The following is a 12993-nucleotide window of genomic DNA, read 5'->3' as shown; positions in this document are numbered from 1 at the left end:
AAAACCGTCGTAAAAATGTAGTCATGTGACCCACAGGATGCTGCAAACAGCCATCAATGTGGCTATGTTGCTAAGCGGTCAAAATTCAGTCATGCATCTGCGGAAGGGGCCCAACTGTTGGAACTTCAGAACTGGATGGTAAGTCCCCTTTTCAAATCCATCACAACCTCAAACGGTCGCTAAGCGACCGGTCATAAATTCTGAGGCCTACCTGTATGGGAATTTATTGGAGACTGCATAGACAGGGAAAAGATATGGATGAGACCTTTTGGACTCAGGTGGCCTTGCCTTTCAAAGAGGCACCCAATAATGACATTGGGAGATTTCAACCAGACTGACGTTTTCTGGAAATCTGGAGTCAGAGATCTAACTCCTGTTCTCACTTGCTGGTAATCCCAAATGTGCTTTTTCCTTTTATTCCTTGAAGACATTTTACTTCTCATTCAAGAAACTTCTTCAGTTCTGACTGAATGGTGAGGGTGGGGAATGGATTATATTCCTTTGCAGTCATCTGGTCATTAGCACCCTCAAGAGCTCTCAGAGAGAGTAGTAATGACCAGATGACTGCAAAGGAATGTAATCCTTCCATTCCCTCCGCCCAACATCCAATCAGAACTGATGAAGCTTCTGGGATGAGAAGCGAAACATGTTCAAGGAAAACCAAGAAAGTCCAATTGCCTTTTGAAAAAACACCTTTGGGACAATACGGACATGGATGCAGGTAAGTTCACCTGTCCGAAGGTGGGAGCAAGGGGGCCTGCTATCCTGAACCTAATCCATAAAAACAAGGGACATTTCTTACTCATGCATCCAAATGGATTGTCTGGAGTCAGGTTCCAATACAGGGGCTTGCATTTATCACAAGCTTCTCCTTCCACAAAGGCCCGACATTCACAGGAGCCCTGGGGAACAAAAGGGAGAGGTGGATGAGAGAGAATCTTCTAGAAGTGGAAGGCTCTATCAAAGAATCAGGCCAAAACAACGGTAGCATTGGATAGGAGGAAAGGTACGGCCTTATATTACATTTATCCTCTGGGTTACGTGATATGAATTTGGACTCTAATGTGCGATGTATAAGGGTTGAATGAAAAGTAATGACTCCACAGTTAGGAACTGACCACAGATGGCGGTGCTGGTGGACAAGAAACCCTGACAAGGTACAGCATCGGTTTCCTTTGGGGAGTTTTTGTTTGTGGTTTTTTTTTGGTATGAATTTTTTCTTTATTTCTAAAGTTAAAATATAAGATCAAGGGGGGAAAAATACAAAAACAGAAACAAAGAATGACAAAGAAGTGTATAGAACAAAATATCAAGCGTACACACAAAATGTCCTTTTGCAGTTCAACACTGAGAAATATATTTCAGGGACAAGAAATGTTTCCCCCCACTTGAAAAATAGGTCAGCAATCTATAAAGTTCTACACTTATATTTGCAAAATTGCTCAAAATATCATAAATGTAGAAATGTATTATCAATTTCAACCACTTTGACCTACCACCTATCTACTATTATCTTTTTTGTTAACAGATATCCCAGCCATGAAGCTAAACCTCCAAGCTTTTTGGTAACCATCTATTGTTGTATTTAACTTGTGGAAACTTCACACGTGGCTTCTATTCCAGACATGTCAAACACAAGGCCCGGGGGCCGGATCCGGCCCGCAAAGTGGTTTCATGTGGCCCGCGAAGCCATCGTGGAAACAGGGAGGGAACGGCCCCCACTGCCTTGGCCCTGGCCCAGAGACCCTCCTTCTGCCAGAGACCCTCAGATCTGTCCCACTCCTGCCCAGGCCCCCATAGGCACCCTTGATACGAACGATGTAGAGTTGGCCACGCCCACCCAGTAGGCCATAAGCACTCTAGCCACGGCCACCCAGTAGGCCACACCCACCCTGGCCATACCCACCTGGCCCCCAGAGGGCAACCACAATGCTGATGTGGCCCTCAATGAAATTGAGTTTGACACCACTGTAAACCCAGTACAACCATCGTCTCTTATCCATCGTCTCGTTTCCTCACTTCAATCACTGCGAAGTGAGTGTAAGTGTAAGAAAAGATTGCATTTCTATCGTTTGTGAACCTGCAATGAATATTTGCCTTTGCTTGAATTTTGGACTGTTGAAAGAGTCCACAAAAGAGGAAACCTATCTGTGGTTCACTTGGCATCCAACCCTCAGGGCAAGTAATTTAATAAGGTATGAATAAGCAAGTATCCACGCTCACTTCAGTATTCATGAAACATACCTCAGGTAGAGAATGGTCTTCATGTACCAGGCCAGCAGGGTTGCAAGATCCCACTGAAACAAACAAGCACAGATCAGAGAAGACATGAGGAATAAATAAATAAATATCCATAACACACTGTTCCTGGAAAGGTACACGAGCTATTTATTGCCAAGGATTTGGCAGAATAACTAATGGTTTACTTTAGCCGCCAAAAAGAAAAGTGGCTTCAAGGATAAAGAAGAAATCACATCAACCTAATGCAAAAAGCAAAAACTTCACTATGTTCCACAACTATTGAATAAAGTGCTCAGCCAGCAAAGTGAGAATTTTATGTGGTTTTTAATTTCAGCACTGTAGAACAGTGTTTCTCAACTAGAAGATGGGTGGACTTCAACTCCCAGAATTCCCCAGCCAGCATGCCAGCTAGAAGATGGGTGGACTTCAACTCCCTGAATTCACCAGCCAGCTGAGAAATACCAGTAAAGACTATGAATAAATCCATTTTAAAATAAGGTTAGCAATGCTGCCTGGTATAATAATAAGTATTGCAATAAGCCAATATTTAGATTAACCCTGAATCTTGAAACAAGATTCAAACCCAGCAGTGCCAAATATACGAAACATTCTGATTACTTTGACAGTCTGGGAATCCATAGGCCCCGGGAATGCAGGCATCACAACGCAGCCCGCTTACTCTAGGACGGCAAGTACACTGCCCTGTTTCTTGATTGCAGGTGTCATAAAGAGAGCCTTCTATGGAACAAAGACAAGCTGGAAAAAAAATGCAAAAAGATCACTCGTGCAGCCCAGAGATGGTGCAAATTAATCACATCATTTTGCAAGCAATTGCAAAACCCAGAGAAAGCAGGGATGAACTTGCAAAGATTTTGTCAATCGCTGCATTTATTTTGATCCTGTTAAAAAAATAGCAAGGTATGCATATTATAGGAATAGCACTTAGATTTATATACTGCTTCATAGTGCTTTAGAGCCCTCTCTAAGCGGTTTACAGAATCTGCATATTGCCCCCCACGAGCTGGATCCTCGTTTTACCGACCTCGGAAGGAGGGAAGGCTGAGTCAACCTTGAGCTGGTCAGGATCGAACTCCTGCAATGGGCAGAATCAGGCTGCAATGCTGCATTCTAACCATAGCACCACCATGGCTTAGCCAGATATTATTCTGATAAAACATCCTCAACGCACAGCCATTTATTTAGTGAGCATTTGAAGTTACAACGGCACTGGAAAAAAAGTGACTTATGACCGTTTTTCACACTTATGACTGTTGTAGCATCCCCTGGACACACGGTCAAAATTTGGATGCTTGGCACCTGACATGTATTTATGATGGTTGAGGTGTCCTGGGGTTGTGTGACCAGCTTTTGCAACCTTCTGACTAGTAAACAGGGAAGTCACATTCAATTAACCACTGCATTACTACCTTAACAAGTGCAATGATCCACTTGACAGGGATCATTGAAGGGATTCACTTAACAAGTTGGGCAAGAAAGATCATAAAATGGGGCAAAGTCACTTAGCAATTGTCCTGCTTAGCAATGGAAATTTTGGGCACAACCGTGTTCGTAAGTCAAGGACTATCTGTACACATTCACTCTTTCCCTTTCTTCTAATGCTCAGCCCACTGTCCATGGTTCGGATTTTCCATACAAAAAAAGAATTAGGAGTTATCATCTGATTCAGGGCTACTTCATCCCAAAGTTATGTGCTTTACAATGAACAAATGACTTTTTTTTGGAAAATAAACAGAATTTAATATATTGGGGGTTGAGAGCTAAGCTTTCTTTATACATATACATATACATACATACATACATACATACTCTGTGTGTGTGTGTGTGTATATGTGTATATATATATATATATATATATATATATATATATATATATATATATATATATATATATATACATATATGTATATATATACATATATATATATACATATATATATATACATATATATACATACATATATATACATATATACATATATATACATATATAGATAGATAGATAGATAGATAGATAGATAGATAGATAGATAGATAGATAGATAGATCTAGAGTCTTGGGTTTCTTCCCGCGTTCCTTTCATCTTCAGAAAGTTGTGGCGACGTTTCGACGAAATCACATCCGTCATCATCAGGCCGGAGTGTTCCTCCTGCTGCTTCCAGGAGCAATGCGTGGTCTGGCTGTTCCTGGAAGCAGCAGGAGGAACACTCCGGCCTGATGATGACGGATGTGATTTCGTCGAAACGTCGCCACAACTTTCTGAAGATGAAAGGAACGCGGGAAGAAACCCGAGACTCTAGATCTACACATACAGACACCCGCGAGAATCTACGAAAACATATATATATATATATATATATATATATATATATATATATATATATATATATATATATATATATATATATATATATATATATATATATATATATATTCCTCTTTTTTAAACTGCCAGAGGGGGTGTGTTCTGTGGGTGGAGGTGTGTTCTGATTGGGTGGGGGATTAAGTGTGTTCTGATTGGGTGGGAGTGTGTTTTGAATGGTGGGTGTGTTCTGATTGGGTGGGGGTGTGTTTTGAGAGGATAGGCTGGTCTCAGCTGCCAGCCTTAGACCTGAGCTGGTGAGTTGTGCTGCTTTTGTTTGGCTTCGTGCACACAACCCACAATGATAACGACGCACAACCACAAAACAGAAACCTAACTACAGCTGCAACATCAGCCACTTTAAATCCCTCCAAACCACACAATAAGCAAACAGACACCCACTATAAAAACATAGCACCACCACAAACACGAAGCCGAACAAAAACAGCACAACTCACCAGCTCAGGTCTATATATATAATGTGTTTGTGTGTTTTATTAATTTTTTTTACACAATCACCTTAATATTTGGTAAAGATTGTGTTGTCTGGGTTTATATTTAAAAAACAATCAATAACAATTAGTTTCTATAATTCTACAGTCCACTTAATAGCTTTGCCTGATGTTCTCTTCTTCCAAAAATGTTCCCTTTTGCCAACCTTGAATTAATACAATTCTTATTATTTAGATAAATAACAATTAAATATAGACATTTTTCTAATATTTCTGCAAATAATAACCACACTGATATAAAGCTTCTTTTCTAACTGATCATCTTGATTGCCTTATCAAACCATGACATTTAAATTTAAATTTAATTTAAAATTAAATTTCCCTGTAAACCGCCCTGAGTCCTACGGGAATAGGGCGGTATATAAATTTAAATAATAAATAAATAAACAATAAAATAAATAGGCACCCAAGAAATTTCTAGCCATTCAGTCTGGGGTGTTACATTAAGTATGAGGAAATATGGCTAAAAACAGGGGGCAAAAGAATCCTTGTAGTCTCAACAACTGATTTCTGCAACTACATCAAAAATTTTACAGCTTGTTAAAAATAATAATAATAGTAATATAGCACTCTCATTAACCACAGTTTAACTAGCCAAGCTTCCTATGCATACAGGTATACAGCCCTTGGTGTACAGCCATTTGTTTAGTGACCGTTTGAAGTTACCACAGCACTGAAAAAAGTGACTTATGACCGATTTTCACGCTTACGACCGTTGCAGCATCCCATATGATCAAAATTCAGACACTTGGCAACTGGCCTGTTATTTATGATAGTTGCACTCTCCTGCAGTCACGTGATCACCTTTTGTCTCCTACACCACTGCCTTCTGACAACAAAATCAATGGGGGAAGGCAAATTCGCTCAACGACCCCACGATTCACTTAATGACTGCAGTGATTCTCTTAACAACCGTGGCAGAAAAGGCACAACTCACTTAGGGAACTGTCTTGCTTAGCAATGGACATTTTTGGCTCAATAGTAGTCGTAAATTGAGGACTATCTGTATTTACGTTTATAAGCTCAATGGTTGCATTTCCTAAATAGGCAGGCTTCTATAAAGGCTACTCCCCATAAATCAGGGGTCTTCAAACTTGTCCCTTTTATGACTTGTGAACTTCAACTCCCAGAATTCCTCAGCCAGCCTGGCTGAGGAATTCTGGGAGTTGAAGTCCACAAGTCTTAAAGTTGCCAAGTTTGAAGGCCCCTGCCATAAATGTTCCTGATTTTATAGCTATCAGCAAGCTTTGTTGTTTTTCATACCCTTTATATAAATTATGATTATCTTAAACTATCTTCTCTTTAAGAATGTAGCAGATTTGCAGTTCAGACAATCAAACAAGGAGTAAAGCAATGGGATCAGGATAAATGTAATTAATGAAAATTAGCAGCGCAGAACTTTGCAATACGGAACAAGATGCATCCTCTACATCCCAAAGCAGGCTAAAATGGACAAATATCTCACCTGTGCAAGAAGGGAACCCATAGAAGCCTGGGGCACATAGGCTGCACCTTTGACCGACATAATTTGAATGGCAGTTGCATTGACCAATGGAGTTGCAATTGCCGTCCACAGAGCCCCGAAGGTCACATGAACAACCTGCAAGAGGAAGGCACATAAATCCATGCTGGGAAGGAGAATTAAATAATGACAGTATCAGTTTTGTTTTGTGTCTCTAGAGTAAACCACGCAATATAAGAAAACTAAGGACAGCCATCTACTGATCTATGGAGCACATGGGATGGGATTAGACCAAGGGTCCCCAACCCCTGGTCCGTGGACCAGCACCAGGCTGAGGGATGCCAGCAAATCGTCCACACAAACAAGGAAAGCCCAATCTGCAGGATGCAGGTAGCACACAAAACCACGCCCCCTCCGGTCCACAGAAAAACATCTCTCTCCTTAAGGTTGGGGACCTCTGGTTTAGACAGATGTCCCAAAGGTGATTTTCAGGAGGCAACTGGACTTTCTTGTTTTTCTTTGAAGACGTTTCGCTTCTCATCCAAGAAGCTTCTTCAGCTCTGACTGGATAGTGGGAAATGGAAGGATTTATATTCCTTGTAGGCAGCTGGTCATTTGCCTTCTTTCAGAGAGTTGTTGAGGCCACTTGGAGGTTTGTCTGTGTCCTCAGGGTCACCTGATTAGTGCAAATGGGTGTGGAGCCTTCTATTCAGGTGACCCTGAGGATACAGAAAACCTCCAAATGGTCTCAACAAACTCTCTAAAAGAATGCAAATGACCAGTTGGCTGCAAGGAATATAAATCCTTCGATTCCCCACCATCCAGTCAGAGCTGAAGTAGCTTCTTGGATGAGAAGCGAAACGTCTTCAAAGAAAAGCAAGAAAGTCCAGTTGCTTCCTGAAAATCACCTTTAGGACAACCATGGCCTGGATGGCTGAGAATCTCCAGAGACGTTTTGGACCAATCAATCTCTGTCAACCCATCCCACTTCACAAAGGGATTGTAATGTTAGAACAATCAACCAGTGGAACAACCTGCCTCCAGAAGCTGTGAATGCTCCAACACTGTAAATTTTTAAGAAAAGACTGGACAGCCATTTGTCTGAAACGGTATAGGGTTTCCTGCCTGAGCAGGGGGTTGGACTAGATGACCTCCAAGGTCCCTTCCAACTTCTTCTTCTTCTTCTTCTTCTTCTTCTTCTTCTTCTTCTTCTTCTTCTTCTTCTTCTTCTTCTTCTTGTTATTATTATTATTATTATTATTATTATTATTATTATTATTATTATTATTATTATTATTATTATTATGATACAACTGGGAAGTTTCCCTATAAGCAGGAGGTGGGGATGATACAGTTAGCCGCTCGACTTATGACCACTATTGAGCCCTAAATTTCTGTCGCTAAGCAGGACAGCTGTTAAGTGATTTTTTTTGCCTCATTTTACAACTTGTTAAGAGAATCACTGCAATTGTTAAGTTGCAACGCTTAAGTGAATCTGGCTTCCCCGCTGACATTTGCTTGTCAGAAGGTCGCAAAAGGGGATCACATGACCCCGGGACACTGCGACCATCATAAATATGAGTCAGTTGCCAAGTGTCCAAATTGCAATTATGCGACCAGCGGGACGCTGTGGCGGTTTAAGTTATTATTTTTTCAGCGCTGTCGTAACTTCAAAAGGTCACTAAAGAAGTGGTCATAAATTGAGGACTACCTGCAATGGATCTTTTCTATGAATCCTTTCTCACACTGATATACCTTGGCAGTGAGGGTAAGAATGGTATCCCAAACTGCACTGATCACAATGAAGTCCACCATATTCAGGTCTGCAGTAGCATTTTCCAGAAGCATCGCAACCTTCGGGCAAGGTCCCAATAGAACTGCAGCCACAAACTTTAACAGAAAAAAAAAGAAAAAGATTTTAGGTTTAAAACCTCATGACCTTAATGAGAAACTTAACCCAGAAGCTCAGAGATGGTCAAAACGAGTCTGAAGGCTCATGAAGTTAAGTAACTGGGATTCTTGTCAACAAAGAGCCAACAAGACTACCAAAATAAGATTTTACACCCATCGCCATATACCAGTGGTGGCGAACCTATGGCAGGCATGCCAGAGATGGCACTCAGAGCCCACTCTGTGGGCCCCCGCGCCGTTGCTCCAGCCCCACCTCCTCCCCGGCCCTCTCCTCACCAGCAGCCCCCCCGGAGAGTCGCCCATAGGCGCGGCCCACACGGAGCAGCGCAGCCAAGAACATGGCAGCTGGGCAGCAGGGACAAGACTCCGCCCTCGTGCCCCATCATGCACAGATGATGCTGCGGGGCGTGGGAGGAGGGCATGGCCACCATGGCATTGCAGGGATGCCTGGGTGATCTCCTGCGGTGGGCCGTGCAGGCGGTCGGTGGCCCTGCGGGTGGGTGGGGGTGGGGCAGAGCGGGGGCGGGTCAGGGGATTGGGGCGGTTTTGGGGCACTCGGTCTCTAAAAGGTTCGCCATCACTGCCATATACTGTACTGAAAAATGTGCATTGTTTATTTGTTCGTTTATGCAATTTATGGACCACCCATTTTACCTCAAGGTAACTACTGCGATGCGTGGCCTTCCTACAGAGGCTGCCTTGCACCACTGTGGAAGTGGGCGCCTTGCTCGTGATCCCTCAGAAGGACATGGTTTTCCAAAAAAAATCAGGCGCCTCACTTAATGATCACAATGACTTAGGTCATAATTCTGGACTCAACTGTGCTCATAAGTCAAGGACTACCTGTATTTGACTTCACTGTTTATTCCTGATAGGCGTAACACCTATGAGCCAATGGTCCATAGTTACTCTTCCATAACGGACAACTCACGTTGACACAGCGGGTAATTGAAATAGCCAGGAGCACATTGGTTGCATAAATAGCCTTGAAACCCAATTCGGCACAGACAGTGTCCAGTTTCGTTGTCGCAGGTGCCTTCGTAGAATCCAGGGCCTGAGCACTGGCAAGCTGCGGGAGGGGAGATTAAACATTTAGGACCGTAATGACAGAAGCCAAGAGCCTCTACAGAATAACAATGGCACTTATGTACCGATTCACAGTGGTTTACAACCCTCTCTAAGTGGTTTACAGAGTCAGCATATTGTCCCCAACAATCTGGGTCCTCATTTTACCGACCTCGGAAGGATGGAAGGCTGAGTCAACCTTGAGCAGGTCAGGATCGAACTGCTGGCAGTGGGCAGAGTCAGCCTGCAATACTGCACTCTAACCACTGTGCCGCCACGGCTCATTAATACCAACAAGCTCATGGAGTCAAAGCAGACAATATATTACAAAGAGTTTCCCCTATGAGAGAAGAAATCAAGAGATTCTCTTCTCCCCTACTTTACGTTGACATGAACGGACTACACTAGCTAAAACGAAGTAGGAGTAGTCCTTGACTTACAATCTTTCATTTAGTGAATGTTCAAAGTTACAATGGCACTGAAGAAAGTGACCTATGACTGTTTTTCACACTTACGGTCATTGCAGCATCCCTACGGTCACATGATGATGACTGATTCATATTTATGACCAACCTCGGAAGGATGGAAGGCTGAGTCAACCTTGAGCTGGTCAGGATCGAACTGCTGGCCATGGGCAGAGTCAGCTTGCAATACTGCATTCTAACCACTACGTCACCACGGCTCTTATTATTCTGAAGTTACTCTGATAAAACAAGGGCTTCCTTTATAACGCTGAAGAAAGGACATTGTCTAAAAAATTATTAAACATAGAACAGGGCATTTATTTTCTATCCATGCCTAAAACTCTGCCCTGCCCTATACGGATCCTACCACTTCCTTCAACCATCCTTTCAAAACTAGTTTTCCAAGGGAAACATCTCACGAGCTTTACATCACTGGTCAGGCTTGGGTTTACTCACGTTGGCAATTTGGTCCATAGTAGCCAGGTACACACTGATCACACTGTGTCCCTTGAAAGTTAGGTTTACACAAACACAATCCAGTTTGAGCATCTTTCCTGCAGGTGTTGCCTCTTGTTCCAGCAACGTTGCAGTCACAGTCTAGAAAATAGGTACAAAGGCAGAACCATCAAGCAGGGTTTGTATGAAGCCAAGAAGAATCCTGATCTCCAGTGAAATCCTGCTAGACATATCATAAAGAAACCATCGCTTTACTAGGTAGCGTGAGAATTTCAAAAAGAGAAAATGAAACCAAAAGCTTACTTATTATCTGCCCAGCGGGAAGGATTTGTTCTCCAGTAGCATTGTAAGACACAACCGACACCGCTATATCAAGGAAAAGACAACACAAAGATTAATCCTACGTAATGGGAAAGTCATCTAATAGCTAAACACTAGACCAGGGGTCCCCAACCGATGGGCCGTGGCCCAGTACCAGGCCGCAGGCTCTTGGCCAGCGGGCCACAGAAATGGCTGGCCAGGGCGTGCACATTTGGGCGTGCATTCCCCCCACTTGCACTATCGCCTATGGCCCTGTTTGTGTATGCGTGTGGGCGCAAATGGGAACGCTAGTGTGGCGTGCACTAGCCACTGCAGCGGGTGCACAGCCATTCACATATGCACATGGCGCCCGTGCATCCCACCTACACGAACATGGCTAGTACCATGCCAGTGGGCATGGCCCTGTTTGTGCGCATGCACGTACGCTCACAGACAGTAATTTGGAAGCTGCTCTCCTCTCCAGGCCACGAGCCCAGAAAGGTTGGAGAACTCTGCACTAGACTAAAATAAATTCAATTCTTCGTAAATCTAGGTTACTCCTCAACTTACAATCCTTTATTTAGTGACTGATGTTACAATGGTACTGAAAAAAGTGACTTATGACCGGTTTTCAGCATCCCTGAGGTCACCTGATCAAAACTCGGATGCTTGGCAACTGGCTTAAAACTGCCTTAAATTGCAAGTCACATGATCACCTTTTGACACCTTCTTACAAGCAAAGTCAATGGAGAAGCCGGATTCACTCAACAATTGTGGCAAGAAAAGGTGTAAAAATGGGGCATAGCTCACAACTGCCTTGCGTAGCAACAGACCCTTTGAGTTCAATTGTGGTCGTAAGTCGAGATCCACCTGTAAGCCAATCTGGATTCCAAAATACTGCCTGCATTTTGAACTCTATCGTTTATTTCCAGTTCCACGAATTAGCTTAGCCTCATATTGGCCCTCCTGAAGACTTCACAACTTCATAGCTCAGGGGTCTCCAACCTTGGCAACTTTAAGACTTGTGGACTTCAACTCCCAGAATTCCTCAGCCAGCTGGCCGAGGAATTCTGGGAGTTGAAGTCCACAAGTCTTAAAAGTTGCCAAGGTTGGAGACCCCTGTCGTGGCTGATCAGAAAGATTCCAACACCTCAAGAGAGAGGTAGACGCTCCAGAGTTATGGAGCTAGTGCTTAGTTCTGAGACTAATACATACGGTAGCAATGGGGGAAGTCCACATAATTGTCTGCACAAGCGTCACAATGTTCTCCTGAGTAGTTTGGCTTGCAGTAGCAGCGGCCGGTGAAATCTTCACAAGTGCCATCGGTAAAGTCTGAGTCACAGTTGCAGCCTAGAAGGAGAGATGATGAATGAGCAGGTCAGCATTTGTATTTATTTATTGGTGCCCCACCTTATAACCCCACTTTGAGTTATTTTACAAATAACTCAAGGCTATAAACATGCCAAATACTCTTTCCACCTCCTATTTTCCCCGCAAAAACAACCTTGTGAGGTGGGCTGGGCTAAGAGAGAGGGACTGGCCCAAAGTCACCCAGCTGGCTTTCATGCCTAAGGTGGAACTAGAACTCAGGCACCTGGCGATTAGCCCAAAGGCAGCCTGCCAATTTTCATGCCTAAGGCAGGACTAGAACTCAGGCACCTGGCGATTGGCCCAAAGGCAGCCTGCCAATTTTCATGCCTAAGGCAGGACTAGAACTCAAGCACCTGCTGATTGGCCCAAAGGCAGCCTGCCAATTTTCATGCCTTAAGGTGAGACTAGAACTCAGGCACCTGGCGATCAGCCCAAAGTGAGTCTGTCAATTTTCATGCCTAAGGCGGGACCATGGCTCGGGAGTTGGGCCCCCCTGTATCAAACAGTATTATTTTATATTCTATAATAAATTTGCTAGCATAAGTCTCCTATAAAATATTCATTGGGGAAGCCAGCAGGAAGTTGCAATCCTGCAAAGTCCTCACTCAGGGGTCTTCAAACTTGGCCCTTTTATGACTTGTGGACTTCAACTCCCAGAATTCCTCAGCCAGTTTTGCTGGCTGAGGAATTCTGGGAGTTGAAGTCCACAAGTCATAAAAGGGCCAAGTTTAAAGACCCCTGTCCTCACTTAACAACAGTAACCAGGGACTGACAGACCTGCCGTTGTTAAGGGTTGAAGTTAAGGGTCGACATCCTTGACCACCACATCAC

At 43.4% G+C, this 12993-nt stretch overlaps 1 protein-coding gene across 1 annotated transcript in view; it reads right to left on the bottom strand.

The window, feature by feature from the left end:
* LAMA5 (laminin subunit alpha 5) overlaps positions 1–12993 on the bottom strand; it is a 240386-nt gene that overhangs the window by 122321 nt on the left and 105072 nt on the right. Inside the window, exons 10-18 of the mRNA XM_083360813.1 lie at positions 12007–12141; positions 10795–10857; positions 10492–10632; positions 9438–9575; positions 8351–8485; positions 6599–6733; positions 2860–2997; positions 2245–2297; positions 803–902 (exon numbers count right to left, since the gene is read on the bottom strand). Of these exons, the coding sequence (XP_083216939.1) occupies positions 803–902; positions 2245–2297; positions 2860–2997; positions 6599–6733; positions 8351–8485; positions 9438–9575; positions 10492–10632; positions 10795–10857; positions 12007–12141 (1038 nt within the window). The remainder of the gene's footprint in view (positions 1–802; positions 903–2244; positions 2298–2859; positions 2998–6598; positions 6734–8350; positions 8486–9437; positions 9576–10491; positions 10633–10794; positions 10858–12006; positions 12142–12993) is intronic.

The sequence above is a fragment of the Vipera ursinii genome, assembly GCF_947247035.1.
Source record: "Vipera ursinii genome assembly, chromosome: 3".
NCBI lineage: Eukaryota > Metazoa > Chordata > Lepidosauria > Squamata > Viperidae > Vipera > Vipera ursinii.
This window is presented reverse-complemented; position numbering and strand designations above follow the sequence as displayed.